Source organism: Pelodiscus sinensis, chromosome 20 (genome assembly GCF_049634645.1).
Source record: "Pelodiscus sinensis isolate JC-2024 chromosome 20, ASM4963464v1, whole genome shotgun sequence".
NCBI classification, from domain to species: Eukaryota; Metazoa; Chordata; order Testudines; family Trionychidae; genus Pelodiscus; species Pelodiscus sinensis.
The window spans coordinates 775647-797142 of record NC_134730.1 but is presented as its reverse complement, the minus strand read 5'-3'; the positions used below and the strand labels follow the sequence as shown (position 1 = coordinate 797142).

At 57.1% G+C, this 21496-nt stretch overlaps 1 protein-coding gene across 3 annotated transcripts; it reads right to left on the bottom strand.

Moving 5' to 3' along the window:
* Positions 1-111: 111 nt before the first annotated feature.
* Positions 112-21205, bottom strand: ELAC2 (elaC ribonuclease Z 2). 3 transcript variants are annotated; one of them, XM_075903454.1, is made up of 25 exons: positions 20915-21205; positions 19923-19973; positions 19759-19829; positions 17721-17785; positions 16538-16595; positions 15615-15683; positions 14969-15112; positions 14120-14178; positions 13373-13431; positions 13212-13284; positions 12448-12560; positions 9785-9883; positions 9070-9208; positions 8903-8988; positions 7445-7563; positions 6501-6597; positions 6009-6147; positions 5193-5231; positions 4934-5043; positions 3920-4055; positions 3718-3838; positions 3336-3414; positions 2604-2748; positions 553-832; positions 112-294 (listed from the first exon to the last, which is right to left on the bottom strand). In XM_075903454.1, the coding sequence occupies exons 1-24, from the start codon at positions 21163-21165 to the stop codon at positions 578-580; spliced, it is 2577 nt and encodes an 858-aa protein (XP_075759569.1). In that variant the 5' UTR covers positions 21166-21205; the 3' UTR covers positions 112-294; positions 553-577. The 3 variants fall into 3 exon arrangements, with proteins under 3 accessions (XP_075759569.1, XP_075759568.1, XP_075759570.1); XM_075903453.1 differs by having other exon boundaries at positions 112-832; XM_075903455.1 differs by having other exon boundaries at positions 112-832; positions 3920-4019; positions 20915-21204.
* Positions 21206-21496: the final 291 nt, after the last annotated feature.

Genomic DNA, 21496 nt, shown 5'->3' with positions numbered 1-21496 from the left:
AGAGGCCGCGCCTGCCGGGATCTGCCAGCCAGCAGAACGCACGGAAGCAAGCGGAGCGCGCCACAGCCCTCCGGCTGGTCCTGTGTCCAAGCCAGCCACGCTCAAGCTCCAGCCAGTGACTCGGGTCCATTTTATTGTGGAACTGCCTCAATCGGCCAGCCGGGCCCAGGCCCTTCTTGCCACTGTTACAGGCCGCAGGAATGGTCCCGGCCTGCTCTGGAGACTCCACGGCCCCCAGGCGCGGACCTCACCTCCAGCATCTTCCTGCCACCACTAGCGCTGTTAGCGCCACAGCTGCAGTTTAAAACCAAAAATAAATAAAAGCTCGAGAGGGAAGAGGCAGCTGGAGGTTGGCAGCGCTGCCGCGAGACCCGGAGCACGAGCCAGAGGCGCGTTGCTGCATTCCTGAACCTCAGAGCTGCCCCCATGGAGAAGCTGCAGGCACTGCCAGCCTATGGCCACCGGCCCCCCATGCAGGCTCTGCAGTTCTCCCCACGCCCCAAGGCCGGGAGGGGCAAGGCTGCAGCGTGCAGCATGCGCAGAGCCCCTCACCCGCACAGGCCACATGCTGCTAGTCTCAGTTGACGGTTTTAAGCTTCTTGCTCAGCCCTCCCTGCTGGTTCCCGTCCTGTTCCCGTTTCTTGGAGGCTGGGGCCGAGTCGCAGGCCTTGTTTTCGCTGCCAGCCAGCTTCTGTGAAGCCACAAAGGCCTCGTTCAACAAGCGTAGCTCCCGCCTCTCCTTCCGCTCCTCCATTTCCACGATCTCCTCGGCAAACAGAGCCTTCAGGGGCTGGATGAGCTTCGGGATCGTGGCAAAGTCCTCAAAACGCACCTGGAAGGGGATGGAGCACAGTCACAGGGAGGGGCCAAGACAGAGAAACGGCATTTTACTGTGGGCCTGTTTCCCATTCTACCCTTTGGCTCGTCCATTCACACCGTCAGCTTTTTCCACCAGGGACTGTCACATCGCGCACCGGGGGGGATCCAGGTTGCAACACAGGATGTACTGGGGCAGGGGGGGTTCCCCCCATTTCTCTCAGAATCCCGACAGGGAAAGCGCCATCCAACACAGGATGTACTGGGGCGGGGGGGTTCCCCCCATTTCTCTCAGAATCCCGACAGGGAAAGCGCCATCCAACACAGGATGTACTGGGGCGGGGGGGTTCCCCCCATTTCTCTCAGAATCCCGACAGGGAAAGCGCCATCCAACACAGGATGTACTGGGGCGGGGGGGGGTCCCCCCATTTCTCTCAGAATCCCGACAGGGAAAGCGCCATCCAACACAGGATGTACTGGGGCGGGGGGGGTCCCCCCATTTCTCTCAGAATCCCGACAGGGAAAGCGCCATCCAACACAGGATATACTGGGGCAGGGGGGGTTCCCCCATTTCTCTCAGAATCCCGACAGGGAAAGCGCCATCCAACACAGGATGTACTGGGGCGGGGGGGGTCCCCCCATTTCTCTCAGAATCCCGACAGGGAAAGCGCCATCCAACACAGGATGTACTGGGGCGGGGGGGGGTCCCCCCATTTCTCTCAGAATCCTGACAGGGAAAGCGCCATCCAACAAGATTTCTGAGCACATCCCAAAAGCATTTTAACAGGCACTAACCCTTTGGGGCACTGGCCTTTGTTCAACTCAAGCAAGTGCAACAAGTTTGCGTTCAGCAGCTTTTGCCACGTAAAGACAGCCCCCCCGGGGGCACTTTGCAGAGGCCAGTGGCTCAGACAAGCAACCCGTGGGGAACCCAATGCACAAAGGCATGTTCTGGGAGCCCCACTGCCCAGGTAGGTGCGGTAACTGCGATGCAAGTGCTGCGGTGGCAGCAGAAAGCCCTGGCAGGGTGGCCGGGTGAGCAGCACTTTGCTGGGTATTGGAGAAGGATGTTACCAATTTGTACCTATTAGTCCAGAAGGGCCCCGTTGCGGCTCTGCACCTTAAATTTGGTCAGAGCTGGGTGCGCAGGCAGCCTGGCTCCTTCTACGTTTAAAATGCAGAGCCGCAGCGGGGGCAGGTCTGGGGCCCAGCCCAAGCAGGGACTGAGCAATCCCAAGTCACGCCAGGCACCGGACCACTGTGCCTGCCTCCCCTGCCCACCCCCACGCTGCAGAGACAGTGCTGGGGAGAACAGACTTTTAAGCTAGCTCCACCCCCTGCACCAGCTCCTACTTTCTCCCCCGCCCGCCCCACCGCCTTGGATAGTCACTTCCATCCCCAACTGGAGACCCAGGCTGTGGAGGGAACGCAGACCCCACATCTGCTGCTCCTGACAACGCCAGCTCGTGCCGGTGGCAGGGAAAAGCCCTCTCCTGGCCTCTGTGCCAGCAGGCCCAGGCAAGGCCGGCTCCTGGGCAAAGCTGCAGGCACAAACTCACCTGTGTTTGTAGCACTGCCACGAACCGACAACAGCTGCAAGCCAGCTGCTGGAGGAGAGCTGCCTCTGCATGCCTCCTGCAGGCACTCAGATTGTGATGGCTGAGCGAGCAGCCCCGAGCAGGAGCCCTGGACGCAGGGAAGACCTGCTGGTTCCCCCCCCGAGAAACCCACGATCCCGGGTTCAGCACCGGCCCCGCCCGGAGAACAGCGCCAGGCCCCCAACTCACCCTCATGTGGTCGAACGCGATGCCAACCCTGTCGGAGAAGTCGGCGCTGAAGAGCGGGATCTTGGCGTACCGCTGGCTGAAGTGATTGAGCATGATGAACTCGGCATTCATCCTCATCCCGACCCCGATCGCCTGGGACGTCGTGCTGCAGGGCGCGAGACGGAGCCGTGAGCAACGCCAGGGCCTGCCTCCAGGAGAGGAGCTGGGGGCCGTGTTCCGAAGGACCAGCGCCCCCAGCCTTGGCCCAAGGTGCCAGACACAGCTCGCGTGCACGGGAACTTGGGCCACTCTTGTTTTAGCAGCTGGTGCCGGAAGGCAGCTTCCCTGCTGGGACGTGGCGCCCATCCCCCCTCCAGCCACGAGGGGCAGCAAGGCCGCTGCAAGCTGGGGGCAGAGCTGGATGCTTGTCGCGTCTTGTCCCACCCCCGACATGCCAGCAGCACGCCCGCATCCCTTCGGGTCGGGCCTTCGCAAGGCACCAACTGGGCCTGGAGATGCTGCCGAATGAGCCGAGTCCTCGCTCCAGGCCAGCTGCAGGCCTCTAGCAGAGCACCCTCCTCCCGCGACCCCTCCCTGGCCTGAGGCCACAGAACCAGACAGGGGTCGAACTGACGGGAACCTGCCGGACTCCGTGCACCCAGGGAAGCTCCGGAAGCAGAAGCCTTGGTCACGAGGGCCGAGGGCGATGCCCGGATCTTGGAAGGCAGAGCCGACCTCCCAGAAGTGCCTTACCTGTGCGTCTTCTCTGCCGCCTCGTCCTCCAAGCCATCCTCTAACGTTGCTTCATGGATCAGCAGCGTAGCCTCTTTCCCTGCGAGAGCGCCAATGCTCACTCCGTGCTCCAGCGGAGCAGACACAGGGCTGGGGCAGACAGGTACTACGCTGACTGGGGGGCAAGCGGGCTCCTCTGACCCCAATCTGGCCCACCTGACCAGTGCAGCTAGACGACTTCTCAGAGTGCTTAGAGTCACTGGCTGCACTAAGAGCCCAGGCCACCCCCGGCAGGACTGGGAGGAGACGCACCCTGATGCTGCGAGGGTTTGTCCACACCTGCCTGGCTCACAACACAAGGTGACAACAGAGCGCGTTTCCCGCCGGCCTGCGTTCGACTCACCCATTCGGACCAAGGCCTCGCAGGGCATCGTGTCACCAGAATAGACGATTCTCCAGCCAGATGTGTGTTCCAGCAAACAGGCAAAGGCATTTCTACAGTGTCGGACCTCGCACGTCTGGAACTGAAGAAGGCCACAATCATTACCCGCCGTAGGTTACCCTTCCGCTTTTCTCAATACCTTCTCCTGTCATTGGCCACTTACTTGCACCAAGTCGTACTTCGCCAGCAGCGAGCTGACGAGCGCCTCGGCTTTCGGCCCCATGGCTTTCGCCCCTTCCACCAGAAGCTTGATAGGAATCATACTGCACAGCAAGCAGGGAGACGGGTAGAAGTCAAGGCTACAATGAAAACTATTGTTCAAATCAGCTGAGCAGAACGTTCCATTTGGGAAGGGCAGCCGCCTGGCACGCAGCGAGGTTTCCCCAGGACACGTGTCCTAGGTCTGTGCTGAGGCAGTCACGCCCCAGCTTCGGGCTGCTAATCCTCACCACACCCTGTCCAGCACCCTCGGGCGGTGCCGTACACTCCCTCCATCCTCCCAGTACCCTCTTCCCATTCCTTTCCCCTCCCAGAGTCCTTTCTATCTTGTTCTGCCACTCTCCTGCCTGTGGCTTCATGCCCGATTTGGTCTCTGCCCTGGTCTTGCTGCATGGCTGGAGGGCCAGGCAAGCTCACAAAGGGCTAGTGCAATTCAGCAATCAAACTCCTTTCAAAGGACACCCGATGGGAACGTGCCCAGGGGACAAGCCAGAACCCTGCAAAGGGGACAGGTCTGGGCTCTCCTGCCCCAGCTGCAGCAGTCCTTCCTGGCCGCTGCTCAGACCTGGCTCCCAAGCGCAGGCCTTTGGACACGGTGACCGACACTACACACCGAGTCCCAAAGAATCCAAGTACTTTGCCAGCCTGCCACAAGGCGGGTGGCTTGGAGCCACACTCCAGCCCATCAGTGTCTGCCACAAACCCCATGTGCATGCTCAGGCCCCAGGGGAGAAGGGAGCAAGGGGGCATGTGAGATCCGCTGGGCTGGTTAGGTTTGCAGTGAGGTGGCATTTTGCTGCCCAGTCTCTGATCTGCTGCACAGAAGAGCTCGGAGTTGCAGAGATCCATGGAAACGGAGCTGATTGGCCTGTGCAGCACGCGGCACAGCAGCGGTACGCCCTGAGCCACGAACCCCACGGCTGTTTCCCGCGGATTCAGCCACCTGTGGGGCACTCACTCGGTGTGGCCAAGAATCTCTTGGCAGTGGTTGTGGTACAGCTGCAGCCATGTCATGAGCGGCGTGGGCGCTATCAGCAGCAGCGGGCTGGGGGGCTGGCCAAGGGACACCTGAAAGCAGAAGAGGCGAGGAAGGGTCAGAGCTGGGGACGCCCAAGAAGCGGGCCCAGGGCAGTACTCGGTCTGGGCAGAGGCAGGCACTGCTCCGGGGCACGAGCAGAGCCACACGCTTGTGGGCAGTGGCACGGCTGTGCACTTACGAACGCTCGCTGTCTCTCCAGCAGAATGTTCAGCAGGCCCTGAAGGGAGAAGAAGGCAGAGCTGGTCAGTCAGCTACCGTGCGAGACAGCCACCTGTCTGGGTGGGGCCGATGACACAGCCCTCTCTCCAGCCCAGGGAAGTGTGGGGCCCTGCTCGAGGGAGGAGCGCTGCTCCTGGCCCGCCCCGATGCTCAGATGGCCTTGGCAACCAAGAGAAGGCAACCCTGTAGCCCAGCCCCCTGGAAGGAGGGGGAAATACACAGCCAAGGCAACTTCAGCCCTGAAGGAGAACCCCCTTCCTGGGGCCTGGGCCAGGGCTGCAGCGGCAAGTAGCAGAGAACACTGGCCCAACACCCAACGGTTCCAGCGAAGCTGAAGTACTTGATATGAGACCGGCCCCCGACTCTGCTGCCCCATGGCCGCTGGAAAAGGCAGCCCCAGCAGAGGGCAAGGAACACAGCTTGCCTGGAGCGGGGCCGGCTCGCTCGCTGAAGCACATTCCTGTGGTGCCGAGTGCGCTGCTGGGAGCCAGAGACCCCCCAGAAACAGGCTCAGCAAAAACCCATGTTTCTTCACCCAGCCTGTCCCCACCTGCGGGGACCAGAGCTAGAGGCTTGGGGCCAGCTGGGGGACTCATTCCAGGGATGGGCAGCAGACCCGCACCCAGCAGAGGAGGTCTGACGTGGGTACTGGAAGTGGCAGAACCATTCCCAGGAGAACACACGCTGCACGTGGCAGAACTTGCTGGGACAGGAGTCCCCCGGAGGTGGGCACAAGCCACACCCAGCGGGGAAGTGGCTGCCCCACAGCACTCACCGTGTGATGATCAGCATGAATGTGGGACACAAACACGGCTGCCGTGTTGCGCAGGATTGTGTCCACCTGGTCCCCGTAGTGGCGGCAGAGCTGGCCAAACGTGCCCTCCCCGCAGTCCAGAAGCAGCGACTGGGTGGGGCTGGGGAGAGAGCGGGTGTATTGCTGGCAGGAGCTGGCGTGCACAGACACTGCCCAGCACCGCAGCGCAAAGGGGGAAGCTGAGAAGGGACAGCTGGGGGTGAAATGCAGCAAACAGCTGCCTCTGTAGGAGGGACATGGAAGGGTCAGTCTCCACAGCTGCTGCAGCTCTTGCTCTCACGCGAGGCCACCAGACACCCTGAACAGCCCCCAGAAAGGCAGGGGTCTCGCGCAGTGACCATTGTGCAACGCTGCCTGGCCCACTCCCAGCCCTGCAGGTTAGTAGGGCCAAACCCCGAGGGAGACGTGGCCAACCCCCAGGGAGGAAAGGCGCAGAGCGCCGCCAGCTGTCACCTGATATTTATCAGCGTGGAGCTGACGTTCCGGATTTTCATTGGAATCGCAGAGCCCGTTCCGAGGAAGACTATTTCTGGGTAAGGCTCAGTTTTGCCTAGAGAAAATACGTAACACGCTTTGAGCGAACGCTGGCAAGAGCCTGCTGCCCTGCAGGATGGTCAGGCCAGAAGCATCAGAGCAGATCTCCAGACCCTGCACAGGTGCAGACAGCGGAGTGTGAGCCCCCGCCTCAACTCCCCACAGCATCACTGCTACTGGAGTGGGGATGGGGAGAACAGCGCTAGCAGGACACCTGGCTGCAGGCCCACCCTGGCGGAGGCAGGACTGGGCTTGGTGGGGACGGACATGCTGCCGCCCAATAAGAAGGGACAGGGCCCCGTGGCAGGCCACGGGACAGGGCCCCGTGGCAGGCCACGGGACAGGGCCCCGTGGCAGGCCACGGGACAGGCTGTGCTGCCAGTATCACACGCCATGGGCATTGCCTAGCCACAGGACTGGAGCCTGGCTCCGGAGGGAGCCAGCTGTGGATTGGATGCTGCTCCTCTCATACTCCACACGCCCACAGCAACTAGTGCAGAGCAGAACGTGAGCAGAGCACTGGAGCAGAATGCCAGGGGGGCGCTGCCCGCAGCAGTGCTAGGGGGCTGCTGGTGATTAAACCTTCCCCCTGCAGTGCTGGAGCCCCAAAGCCAGCACCCTCCGCGAGCCAAGCATGCCTACTGGCCTGTGCCATGCTGAGCAACAAAGTGCCAGTGGGAGCAAGCCTATCCCGTGCTCTGCAGGCTCCAAGGGACCCAACGACAGGCGGAGTTCGTTAGCTTGCAGGGCGATGGGAACCTTTCACCTGGACAGCATCCGCTTACACACAAGTCCCCGGTTTCCACCCAGCTCAAGCCAGACCCTAGATGGTGTCCCCATCAGAGGTCTTGTGCACTTCTCACCCGCCCGGTCCGGCCCAGCCTGCAGGCGCTCTCGGCACTCCTTCACACAGTCCTGGAAGCCAGGGAGCTCGAGGGCTTCAGCCACAAATTCGGTGGGACTGCAGACAGTAACCATGTCTCTGCAACGACCCATAGGCCCCAAATCAGGAAGGGGAGGGGAGGAGCTGAAGAGTTTAAGCAGTAACATGACACTTTATCCCATAAATTAGACACTAGTCTAGTTAGGAAAGTCCCCAGAGGTGCCGGCTTTAAACCTACCATCCACCAGAGGGCAGTGCGACGCCTCATCCCCAGGACTGACACCAGCCTGCAGGGGGCAGTGGCCACGGGCGGGAACTCCAGCCCAAAGCAAATCGGTGCATGATCCCAGGGTTTAAGGGCTGCACATTCCACCGGGTGCCAGCAAACCCTGCGCAGCTCCAGGGCAGCCGGCAGCACCGTGCTGAAATCTACCCGCCCGCTACAGAGCTCATCGCGCCCCACCAGGGATGTGAACCCCGGCTACTCAGCGAGCCGGCTAACGTTGGGTTGCCCTATGGTTAACCGACCAAAGCAGGATCCCAGGTAGGACGCCAGACCAGCTCCGGCCGGCAGTGGCAGCTTAGTGTCCGGAGGACTGAAATGCTTCAATCCAACCCAAGCCACGTGACTGGCTCCGGGGTTAGAGGGTAACGTAATGGCCTGTGACATACAGGTCAGAGGTTCTCAAATGGGGACACGTAGAGCTCTTCCAGGGATGCAGCCATTCATCCAGCTACTGGCCTAGTTTTATACCAGGCTCCATAAAAATCACTAGCCAAGTCAGTACAAGTATTTCCTACAATGGCCTGCTTAGCCCACTCGCTGTGCTACACTCTGACACGCAAGCGCCGCGTTTCATGTTCTAACGAGATGGCCACAATGACACAACTGTCCAGTAGGTGTGGCTGTGACCCCTCTGTGGCCACATGCCTGACGACGCGCGCCACTCGGCTTTAAATATCCGGGGGAGACTTGGGGTGCGCAAGACAAATCAAACTTGGGAGAGGGGCACTAGTCTGGGCGACTGAGAGCCACTGGGCGAGATGATGGAATGATTCCTTCTTGCCCTAACGCTATGAAACCTCTAGGGTCACACGAACACTGGGCACCCCATGGGTCCAGACAAACCCAGACTAAGTGCTCCGGCGCCCAGACTGTCTTACGAGAGATTTGTGCAGCATTCAGTAAAACGGGGCCTTGAGTTCTTTGGGGACACCACAACGCACCCGCACCCCCGGGCTGATCAAAGCTTCTCCAGGGCTCTGTCCCTGCACAGGCTGGCCAGAAACAAAGAGTGTAAAGGTGACTTCAAGCCACCTTTGCTGCATCCCCCCCCGCGGTCTGCGCTCATCATCTGATCTGAAATTACACCTGCTTCCAGGCAGGTGCCCCCAAGCCAGATCTCTCTCTAGTTTCAATATAACCAAGCGTGCCAACCTCTGCCACTGCGGCTGGGGCCTCAGCTGGTATCTCAGGAGGCACTCTCCCCGCACGACAGGCACGCTGAAAGTGGCCTCTTCTTCCTGGATGAGACAGAAGGAGCAACATAGAAGCGTGCGCGAGCTGGCCTCTGTGGACACCTGAAGGGATGCCCAGCCTCTTACCTGACTCCAGGAGCTGTTGAGCAGCGGGAAGATTTCGGAGTGAATGAGATTCAGCTGGGTCTGGATTTTGTGGCTGCGGAGGCAGTGCACGGTGCTCACATTCTCATTAAGTATCAAGTGCTGAGTCGAGGGTGCAAACCTGGAGAAAGATGGCCCAGTAAGCTCAGTGCTCAGCTCCAACCGGCTGCTGGGCACCAGGGCTCACTAACCAGTCTGAGATCCCGGCAAATGTGAAAGTTACTTTAAGCCAGGGCTACTCAACTTTGGAAGCCCCGGGGGCCACAATGACACTCACAGCACATGCTGAGGGCCGCAGCTTAAGGGTGGTTGCCTATACATGCAAATATATGCAAATAGCTTTTCATACTGACAGGCACGAATACAAAAAATGAGGCAAGACTACACAACACACAGGCCCCATTTAAGTCAGTTCTGCTGCTATTAATAAAATGCACCATTTACCCCATTTCCACCCGCATGACAGCACTTTTAATGAGCTATGGCAGTCCAGGAGTTTAACTACTAAACCGCATCTCAACAGAAGACCATTCTATTGACTATTTGTTTTGGCTTCACAACAGTCCAGAGATTTAACCACTAAAACACTTATCAAGCCAAACTGCACCGGAAACCCAAACTGCTCCACGGGCCGCAAACCAACGGGCCGCGTGTTGAGTAGCCCTGCTTTAAGCCACCGTGAACAACTCTCCCGTACCTTTCCAGCCACTCTCTGTACCGGCTGTCCCGAAGCACCGACTCTGGGGTGATGTGAACCACCAAGGCCACGGGGCCCTCAGCCTTCCCTTCTTGGTATCTAGAACAAACATTTAAGAGCCAAGATGACACAGTGCTTGACTCCTACTCCAGCGAGATCTCCCCTCACCCAAGGACACAGCTGCTCTTTCTGACTGGGCCCTCCCGGAAGCACACACAACTCCCCCTGGAAGGGAGCCTAGCAGATACGTCACGGCTCAGATTGAGAGCAAAGGTGTTTGGGTTCCACGACTCCCCAGTGGCCCCGGGCCAGTCATTTACCAGAGGGCCCACGGCCTCCGTCGGTACGAGGGTGATAGCTTCTCACAAGCAAGAGGAAGACCAAGGACAGGGCAGGCCTGTTACTCAGGGTGTGTCTAGACTACAGGGTTTTGTCAACAAAACTATCCCTGCACCTACACTGCCACTGAGCTCTGTCCACATAACATCGACAGAACTCAGCAGTTGTGTCGACGGCGGTAAACCTCATTCTACGAGGAATAACGCCTTTTGTGGACAGAGTGCTGTCGCCAGAAGGCGTTATTGCATCTACACTGTTCTTTGCGTCTACACTGTCATGTCGACAAAGCAGCTGGCTTTGTCGACAGAACTGGCTGTAGTCTAGACGCTCTTTGTCGACAGTATCTGTCAACAAAACTTCTGTGGACAAAAGCCTGTAGTCTAGATGTACCCTCAGTGAGCACGAGAGAAACAACAGAAATGGCAGAAGTGCTAAACGACTTTCAGGTTTCACCACAACGACTCGGAGTTAGATGCTCTGACGTCACCAGGGCCCAATGAAGCAGACCCCAGAAGACTCAAGGAGCCGACTGAGGAGATATCGGAGCGTTTGTGATTCTCTCTGAAAAGTCATGGAAAGGGGCAAGCACAGTGCCAATCTGAAAGAGGAGAGTAAGGCCAGTGCAGGGAGTGACAGACCAGTCAGCTTAACCTCGGAGCTCACAAAGATAGTGGAGCAAAGAACCAACTTGCAACACCTAAAAGATAAGGTGGTAAGTCAAGGCAGAGTTGTCAAGAACAAACCGTGGAACCACCTGAAAGGACTGGGGGAAGGGAGAAGCAGCAGACGTGGTTTCTCTTGACTTTAGTAAAGGTTTTAAATCATCCCTCACACAACCCCTTCGTGCACTAGGGAGGTACAACTGCTCCCGTCAGGCGGGCGCCTAATCCATCTCCAGGAGTCAGTTATCAAGGGTTCACAGTCCAGCTAGAAGGGCACGTTGGCCGGGGTCCCACAGGGATCACTTCAGGGCCGGTTCTGTTCAATATGTTCCATATTAGCCAGAATGGGCAGGAACAATGCCCCTAGCCTCTGAAGCCAGGAATGGGCAACAGGAGAGCGCTCACGTGGGGATTACCTGTTCTGTTCTTTCCCTCTGAAGCACCCGGGTTAACCAGCTACGTGTGATGGTAAGGCAATGTTTACCGGGTATCGGGATAACTTGTTAACTGGCGCCTGGCCAGAGCAGCCGGGCCCATCGCCTGCCGCATGACACAGCGGGCCCGTTAACTGATTAACCATATAGTTTAACAGGTTAATATTTTAAATGGGATTTTACAGCCCTAGTCAGAAGACAGGCTATTGGGCAGGACGGGCATTTGGAAGAACCCAGTGTGGCCATTCTTATGTTTATCTAAATTATTTAAGAACATAAGATTATCCTTGAAAAAGACCGTGAACAATACCAAGTGGGGAGGGGTGAAAGTGCTTCGGTGGTAGGATTAAAACTTAAAATGATCTGCACAAATTGGAGAAATGGTCTGAAATAAACAGGATGAAAATCAATAAGGACAAATGCAAAACACTCCGCCCAGGGAGGAACAATAATGCACCAAACATGGAAGCTGATTTCCCAGGCAGGAGTGCTGCAGGAGGGGGCTGGGGGGCTCATGGGCCGTGTTCCCTTGAATTTCGCTTTGTGCATGTGGAGGTGTGTGACATGGCAGGAGCGTGGGAGGGGGTCTGGGAGAGAAGCTTGGGGTGGCATGGTGGGATGTTTCCGCTGGGGATGTGGGCTCCCAGATGGGGTGCAAGGCTCTGGGGATGAGGAGTTTAGGATGCGGGAGAGGGATCCAGAATACAGCAGGGGGCTGTGGGCTGAGACAGGGGATTGGGGTGTACAAGGGGTGATGGCTCTGGGTGGGCCCAGGGACAAAGGTGTTAGGATGCCAGAGGAGGCTCCAGGCTTGGGGAAGAGCTCAGGGCTGGGAGCTGGGTGGAAGAGGGGACAGCAAGTTTCTCCAGGGGTCTGGCCCTGCAGATTGGCCCAGGACCACAGAGCGTCAAGTCCCCTCTCCCAAGACAGGCCTTGCACGGTGTAGGTAACATCCCGCCCAGGAGCGAGTCAGAGAGCAAGCGCCCTGCACAGAGCACACCGGGCCACAGCCCTGCCTCTCATACTCCAACTTCTGTGCCTTTAGGAGCTCCAGATCTTGGACACTATCTGCAGCTTTCGGTAACCAGGCCATTCAGACTCCGCCACTGCCCACGAAGCGCGGCGGATTCCATCTGTAGTCAGGCTAACAGGAGATTTCCACTGTTCTACAGAAACGCCCCAGCCTGATACCCCCAGCCCACTCCCTGTCCCACCACCCCCACTGCACCTGCGGAATGTGTCGTTTTCACAGACGGCATCCACAAAGCCTGCATGAGGACACTCTACGACAATGAACACGGGGCCTGGGTCAGGCGGGGTACACACCTCTTCGGGCAGGATCTGCAATGGAGGCAACCGGGTTACCCCATGCTCAGCCCACGGTACGAGCTGTCAGAACGCGCCTGGGTGACTGGCTCCCTCTTGGCAACAGGGCCAACGGCCCATGCGCTCCAACCCCAGCCTCGCCTCACTCCACGCACAGCTGGCTGGGAACGGGCATGCTCCTTCTGCCGCTGGGTGCCAGGTGCACTGCTCAATGCTCAGCGCGCCCCTCTGGCACTGGCGCCGCCCTCTCCCCCGAGCCTGGTGATTACTCAGATCATTGGTTCCCTGGTTCACCCGGTGCAATGGGCCCCTAACAACGGCCTGCACAAAGCACCTCAGTGCAGCGCACCAGGGTGTGCTCACATGGGCTCCCTTGGGGATCGGGACCCGTGTTGCTCACTTATCGCCATGATCAGTGCAGAGGGAGCGAGGCTGGGAAAGCTGCCAGAGTCTGGGGAACCCAAGGAAACATGTCAAACTGATTCCCGCCTCTCCGAGGTACATTGCGGGTCAGGTCAATCAGCCCTAGCTCCTGGCAGGAGTAATGAGAGGACGGGACTGGTTGCAGCGGCAGACCCGTGGGGCCCCCAAAGAGGCTGACTATGGCCAGCCTTAGTTCCTACATTCTGAGTGAGCTGGGTCCCAGGGCCGAGAGCGCAGTCGTACCTCTCTGCCCTCGAACGTCACGCTCTGCCCGTCTTTGACAGCCGCAATGATGGGCCCAATGGCTGCAGTTCCACTATGGATGAGAACACAGACAGTGGCAGCGTCGGTACGGCCAGGCCCCTCCCTTCCCCCCAGCACGCAGGCAGGGCTCCGGTACTTACACTGGCAGGCCCAGCTCCTTTGCTTTAGCCACCAAGAAGTTCCCCTTCTTTGGGTGAAGCTGGCAGGAATCGAAAAGAGAGAAGCGCTTCACTTGATGCTCTCATGTAAGGAGCCACCAACATGTCACAATGTTCCAACACGAATGGAATGGGAGGAGCAAGAACGGGGCTCACGCCCTCACTGGCTCTGTAATAGCCACGAGAAGGGACTGCAGGAGACATTTACTACAAGGCTGGGGGTTTTAATTCTCAGGAACAGCAAATCCTCTGTTCCGCTTCAGTGGCTTATCTGCCCAGAGGTATGGCTCTGGAGCTCCAACCCGTAGAGGTGGAGAGTCTAAGATATTTTCTTTCAAGAGTCCAGCAGCAGAATCACATAAGTGTTACACAAATACACAGCTACCCAAAGCATCTTAAACAGCAGCTCTGCATCCTGTCTCATAACCCTACCAGGTCCCCAGTCACAAGGTCGTCTAGGAAAAGCAGGGTAGATAAGACCTGAATTTGTAATGTAATAGACAAGCAGAAATATCTTTCTAGCCTACGTGAAGGAGCACGACAAAGTTGTTTCTGTTGTAGGTCACTTCTAAGAGTAAAGCACCCAGACAGCATTCAAATCCCGTTCTCTCTCGACTGCTACATTTGAGTGCAGCGTTACTGAGTACAAATGGTGGCCAAACCCCCCAATCCAGCTAAAAGGTGGTATCGGTATTAAACTGATCTAGATACAAGAATGACACTTCTTACTTTACAGATGAAAGCAACCACCAGCGTTGGGTCTCTGCTGACAACTCTCCTGTTGCCATCTTAAAAAACCAAAGAGAAAACACCACCACAAAAAGGCAAAGTTACACAGGACAACGTAGCTGGAGCATCTTCTTCCTTAAAACAAAAGGTGCCAGTTTCCCGCAGTGTCCCATCCCGGCCCTTCCTGTGACTTTACTCACAAGGGCCATAAGTAAGGCTAGGATTTAGTCATGGGCATTTTTCATTCAAGTCATAGACAGGCCACAGGCAGTAAACAAAAATTCACAGCTCATTTCCTGCCCTCACCCTTTATTCCCCGACTAAATCTGAGCTGCCTAGAGTCATTCGAGAAGCAACTGGCTGTGGGGCTGCTTGAATCCCACACTGGCCGTTCCGGAGGTCATGGAAAGTCATGGAATCCGTGACCTCTGTGCCATGTGCAGCCGTAGCCATGCGGGACTATTATGGTCATCCAAACCCAACCTCATATACAGCACAGACCAGAACGCTAAGCCAGGGATCCCTCCATCAAACCCAAAGATAGGGTCTTAATTTCACGACTTGAGGGGACAGAGTCCGCCCTGTTCCAAGATAACTGACCCCTGGAATAACTTCACATCAACGTTTGCTACAAAATGGTGAATCTGTCTAGTGTCAGGGTCCATCCACTAGATCTTGACTTGCCTTGTGTTCTCCTTCTGCTCACATTATCCCCAAGCAATATTTCAGCAGAGAGCACCAGCTCTTTCTTATTTCACCAAGAAGATTCATGCAGGGAAGCAATTACACCACGTCTACAATTTCCGAGGTTTTGTCCCAATCACACTAAGAAAACACAAGTTCCTGCACCTGTTTTCTTCGAGGCTTCTCTCTTCTTGTTGCCCTCTGGACACTGGTGCTCAGCAGTGGGAAAGCCAGGCTCTGGGGCACATTCGGGGCTGACTCCACGTTCAGGACTCTGATGCAGCCTGTGCTCATTGGCCAAGCGCCTTCCTGTCCCAACCCCAAGGGAGGAAAAGAAACAGACTTGCTCAGGAGGCAAGAGTGAGAACACACACACGGCGCTTCCTTCAGAAAGTTTCTCCAAAATGCCCTGATCAGTTTAAAAGGGCAGAGCCCCTGGCCCCTTGTTTCTGCATATTACACTTCGCCCATTTCAAGAGCTCTCCAAATGCCATGCTCAAGCACGTCCCCCCAGTGCAGCAGGAGTGCACCTGTCACATGGAAAGACAGTTAAGGAAGCATGGCTCACAATAACTTCCCTTCCATGGGCAATCAGCTGAAGGAAGACCCCCGACCTCTAGTGGAGGCACTGCTCAAGGTTTCCTTCAAAGCTATGTTCTCACCACGAGAGGTACACACACAAGGCTGTCACTATGGTCAGGTTCACAAACAGTAACCACGTACCACAGCCAGCGTCACAAGTAATCCTGCTCCCCTTTCTGCTCCAGACACCCTTTGCTGCCAACCACTCAAGCCAGACTCCCACACTCACCCACAAGAGGTACTTGGTAGACGGTCATGGTCTCATCCTTGTACTCGGGCTCTGTATGGGGCCGCACAACTAGCAACAAGACAGTGAAAACATTAGACATCAGCCTGGCTACGAGCCCCTCCGAAGCTTGTATTAACCAGCCACTGCAGACGCCGGCACGCCAGGACTCTTGAAAGCAGAGAGGTGTTTTAGTGCATGCAGGAGCGCGCAAATCTTGGAAAGTCCTGGGAGTGGCTCTTCAGGCAGTTTCCTCAGGCCAGATGCTGAAACTCTCCACTGCCGCAGGGATAAATACACAGAACATCAAGAGAAAGCAATTCTCCTCAGCTGTCCTAAGCAGCAGCGATTAAAGCAATCCATCACTACACAGCTCTGAACGGGAGAGGGTTCTACGGCCTCAGGGTTTCCACGTTTCCTTTCTGCCTTTACACAGCCCCAGGACAGCGCCTGGCGCAGGGCAGCACGAACTCTGGCTGGGGGGAGTGGAAGCGTTCTATTCGCATGGACCACTGCGTACACGGAAGAAGAAAGCAAGCTCTCGAGTAACTGCAAGCTGGTTTTAGAATGTCAGGAGACACCACCTCTATGCAGCAGCCACACTAAGGTTGATTTATTGTAACCAGGTGACATCTTAGGAGGGACAGTTATGCTCCACAATGACAAGTGCTTGTCAGTCCTAGGATAGACCTTCTCTTCCAGTCCTGTGATACCATGATTCATGTGCCCCCCCCCGCCCCCAAGGGAAGCTATGATGGGTCTCCCCCCACATCCTCTGCAGTGAAGCTTCTCTGCAAGGGCTTGTCATCCTGGAGTGCTTCTTTAACACCTCATGCATCAAGAGGCTGCTATTCAGAGACATACATCGGGCAGGAAGGTGCAGACATTAGAGACAGGAAGTGCACATGGATGAATGCTGTACATACCCAAGTCTATTCCTTTCAGTGGCCCAGAAAACACTTTGATAGCTTCCAAGTAATTTTGCTGGAAAAAAGACAATACGGTAAAAAACCCACCACCCAAAGAGAGGTCACTGCCTCGGATCAGGTAACTTTCTGAATCAAAGCATGACATTGAAAGCAGTGAGATGCAGAGAAGGTGAGATGCAGTGAGGTGCAGAGAAGCTCATCATCTCAACTCCCAGTTAGGAGAAAAGCTGACTCCACCCTATTCTTTGTACCATTATCTCTGATGTGTTTATACCATAACTTCACACGGGGTGTTCTGGCACCAGCCCTCTGGAATAGATCTGCACAAGTGTCCAGTGCCTTGCACTTCCTAGGGTGTTCTGTGTTTGTGCAACATCAGCCATGTTCTTGCCAAGTTCACGTACCAGATGGGGAATCTGCAAGCAGGCATCTGCTTTGGAACAGAGACTGACTTTGCTCAGCCTAACTCTTGCTTACTTTGCATTAAGTCAGCAAGACCGGACTTTGGTTTAGGCCTCATCCCAACTCTCTTTCTACTACAGGGAAAAGAGTGGGCACCATGTTTCTTCTCACTGTAAGTACATTCATTTTTGTAGTGTAGGGCAGCATCTCCCCGAAAGTGACATGTGGCCCCAATAGCTGCAGAGCCAGCAAGCTAGCCAGAGAGTTCTCCCACCCAGTAAACACTTTCTCTTTAGGCCAGGGATTAGGAAAATGAATATGAAGGTCAAGGAGAAGAGCTTCGACAAGTGGACAATCATGCAGTGCCCATGGATACTGTACTCCTGATGAGAGGAACCAACAGTCCAGACACTGAGGCCAACACTGAATCTATGTTACCAGAACTCTCCTGCAAGATTTAGAATTTGATCAGACACTTGCAGAGAACCCTAATGGTTGCCAAAAGAACTGCCCCATCACACTGCTGAAGGAGACAGGTGGAGAATGGCTGTTCCATCTACTGGAGAGCCTGCACCAGATGAGACTGTTCCAAGTGATGGCAGTCTGCTGCTGTCTAGAGTGGTTTCTAATTGGGACGACACACAAGCAAGCTGTGCATCCCATGAAGCCAAGCCCGAAAGCAGAACCAAACAATTACAGGGTGGTCCTTGGCAAACCCTCATGGTTTAGGTCTTGGACTCTTAGAGGGTCCCCACTTCTGAAAGAAACAGCTACTCACCAGTTGCGGTGGACCTGAAAGAACACACTTTGGGAGTCCTGTGTCTTTTAAGGTGAGAATCATTCCTAGGAGAGAGAGAACGAACACACAGGTTTGGAAACAGCCTTCATCATGAACCCATGGGAGCGCCGCCACAGAAAAGGGGATAACTAGAGCCCTGAGAGAACACAAAATTTGTATCCACATCCATATCCACAAGAACAAGCTGCAGATGCAGATAACTGTGGCTATAAAGTGAGTATCCACGGATTTGCAGGGCTCTAGTTTTAACCAACTTTCCACTATCTGGCCAATTTCCAACCTTCTTCACAAGGAGGTGTAAAGTCCTGTGATTAAGGCCCTGGTCAGAGACTCAGGAGATCTGGGTGAAGCCCTTGGCTCTGCTTTGAGTGCTCTTGAACAAGTCACGCATCTCTTAGCATCCAAATCCCCATCAGTAAAACAAGGACTACCTGACAGGGATATTGGGGGATAACTCCATAAGCACTGGGAAGCACTCAGGTACCCACTACAGCAATGGGAATTACATACACACTCAGAAGGACAGAAGATCCCTGTAAGTAGGGATGTGAATGTTTAACCAGTTAACTGGTGGGGGCTGGAGCAGCCCCCTACCTGTCGCAGGCAGGGGTTGCTCTGGTTGTCCAGAGGAGCTTCTGCCTTCTGCAGACTCTCTCTACCCTCTCTCCCCCCTCCCAGCCACCTCCAGGACAGCACCAAGAAGATGGCTGGAAGGAGAAAAGGGGCCCTTGACAGATGAGACCTCCCCCACCCTGAGCCCCTCCTCCAATCTTAGTCTCACCCACACCCATCCCCAGCTTCCGGCACTGTGTGCCCCCTCCCCCTTGCACAAATATATCCCCCAAAGCCCTGCCCTGACTCCTGCATCCGATACACCTCCCGCCCCCTGTCCAGGAGGACCCAGGCAAAGGTCCTGTGTAAGTAGACTATATACAAATTGCTAACTAGCAGAACACAGAGTAAATTGACAAGAGTGGAAAGACAAATGATTTTCCCTACCTCTTCCTGCTAGGAAAATCTTTGGTATTACTCACCACTAAAGCAGGGAAGTTTGCACACATGCCATTTTGAGAGCAATTTACACCTTACTTGGCCTGGTTCGAGCATGAAAGCTACACTCCAAGAACAGATTGTACCATATTGGAGTACAGTTCATGTACAGCTCAAAGCTGGCAACAACTATTTAATAACACACTCCACAAACATATTAAATTGGCCACACTTGTGAGCTCAGATGCTCCACTTAAAAGCATTTTGCTGCCTATAATGCAGTAAATGTTGAACGCCACATCTGATCAAATCCAAAACTTCAGGGAATATTCTAGGCATCAATGGGCAGGAATCTATTCGTGGGGGAGGGAGGGGCAGACCAGAAAGCCAAAAGTGGGAAAATAGGGAACATGTGAAGCCTCCACCAGCTCTTTACCTGAGCCCCAGCTGATGACACCCATTAAAACTTTCCAGTTCAACAGTACTATTAGTTCATCTCTGTCTACCAACCCAACACAGGTTAATTAATGTGATGACACCCATGCTGGGGTTAGGGAGAGCCAGACAGTGTGTGAAGGGCATACAAATCTCTTGGCATAGGATGAGAACAGGGGATCCTGGAAAAGGTGGGGGGGGAACAATGGGAATCAGATAGTATCATTGGTGGGGGGAGTGACGGGGGACTTAAGGAGGAAGAGGGAAACAGGGTGCGCACAGAACTGCTGACATGGGGGACACATCCTGTGGTTGGGAGGGAGATTGGAAGAACCTGATATGAGGGACAGGCTGCATACTGGAATCTTGTTATGGTGGGAAGAATAAATGGAGACACACACAGAGCCCCTTGCATAAAGGGAGAATGATGGACCTTTGTATGGAGCTGGAAGCACCCAGAACTCTGGGAGACGAGAGGAACTGCAGGGAACCCCTGAAACAGAGGGGCCATGAGGGAGGCAGAGAGCCTGTCATAGCCCCTCTCTTACACAATAAGCTCAGCTATGAAGTGTGCACCCCAGGACTCACTTACCAGATAAGCCACCAACATTCGCCCAGTTCATTCTGGTGAGAAAGATGTTGTCTAAACGAGACACTTTTAATCTGAGAAGAGAAAGGTTTGGCTTATGGAACAACCAAAGTTCAGCTTCTATGTTGTGGCAACTTCTTCCCCTTAATCCCAGTGTGGGCACTTACTTGTGCTCCTGCAAGAGGCGCTGGATCCCTTCCCCGCAGTTGAAGAGATACCTGGAAAGGGATGAGAGCGCTTCGTAAGGCAGGACTCCCCAAGCAAAAGCAGCTCGGTTTCTGGGCCTGCTTCAGGAGTGGAGCTCAGCACCAGGCTGTGCACAAACCCTGCAGCTACCTGGCCGGGGGAGTCTGCAACCAGCACACGGGTGGAGGGGGGAGCCCAGGCAGCACGTTGGTGGACGAAAAGGAAGATGGGGACTAAAGGCGGGGGGGGAGGGGCGAGGGACCAGCAGGAGAGGGGAGACTGAAGGCGGTGAGGGGGCTGGGAGAAGGGCCGGCAAGAAGGTGGGGGGGGGGGGGGCTGGGCTGGGGACCATGGGGCCGGCAGGAAGATGGGGGGAGGGCCCGGGGCTGGAGGAGGGGCCCGCGGACGAGGGATCGACAGGAAGGTGAGGGGGCACGGGGATGGGACAGAGGGAGGGGCCCGCGGGCGGGGCCCGCGGGCGGGGGGCCGGCAGGAAGGGGGGGCCCGGGGCTGGGAGGGGCCCGCGGGCGGGGGGCGGGGCTGGAGGCGGGGCTCGGGGCCGGCAGGAAGGGGGGCCCGGGGCTGGGGGGGGGCCGGGGCTGGGAGGGGCCCGCGGGCGGGGGGCGGGGCTGGGAGGGGGGCCCCGCGGGCGGGGGGCGGGGGGGCGGGGCTGGAGGCGGGGCTCGGGGCCGGCAGGAAGGGGGGCCGGGGCTGGGGGGGGGGGCTGGGAGGGGCCCGGGGGCGGGGCTGGGAGGGGGGCCCCGCGGGCGGGGGGCGGGGGGGCGGGGCTGGAGGCGGGGCTCGGGGCCGGCAGGAAGGGGGGCCCGGGGCTGGGGGGGGGCTGGGAGGGGCCCGCGGGCGGGGGCGGGGCTGGGAGGGGGGGCCCGGGGCTGGGAGGGGCCCGCGGGCGGGGGCGGGGCTGGGAGGGGGGGCCCGGGGCCGGGGGGGGCCCGCGGGCGGGGGCGGGGCTGACCGGTTGTAGTCGGAGAAGACGTAGAGCGCGGCGCCCGCCTCCCGGCTGCCGGCCGCCGCCACCTGCACGTGGACCACGCTGGGCCCGGGCGCGGCCTGCTCCGAGCCCCGCCGCTTCTCGCGCGTGCGCAGGTGGCGCAGCGGGTCCTTGGGCGGCCGGGCCCGGCGCGGCGCGGGGGGGGGCGCGGACATGGCGCGGAGCGGCGCGTCCCAGCGGCAGCCCGGCCGCAGCCTGAGCCCGCAGCGCCACATTCAGCCCGGCCGCCACATGCGACGCGCGCGGACCAATTACGTAGCAGCTGTCGCGCCCCGGCGGCCAATCAACATTTGGCGTCAGAGTTAACGTCCCCGCTCATGTGACACCGCTGCCCAATAGAAATCGAGCTCGTGCTCGGAGGGGAGAATCCGAGCCCCGCCCATCTCCGGCACGTGACACCCAGCAGCTAATGAGAATTCAGTCTCCGAGTGTTTCTCATCGCAATGAACCGGATTTCCGGGACTAGGGCGTGTGTCTGTCATGTGACACAGGCTGTCCAATAAGACGCGCTAGCGGGGAGGGCATGGGCTCCTGTCAAAGTGACTA

Excerpts from the sequence above, each read along its gene's own strand:
- ELAC2 (XM_075903453.1), bottom strand. The coding sequence starts at position 21,165 with ATGTGGCGCTGCGGGCTCAGGCTGCGGCCGGGCTGCCGCTGGGACGCG. Across the intron at positions 15,113-15,614 it reads CTACCAAGTACCTCTTGTGG|GAAGGCGCTTGGCCAATGAG; the intron begins GTGAGTGTGGGA and ends GGGTTGGGACAG. Across the intron at positions 7,564-8,902 it reads CCCCAGCCGCAGTGGCAGAG|AGACATGGTTACTGTCTGCA; the intron begins GTTGGCACGCTT and ends GGGTCGTTGCAG.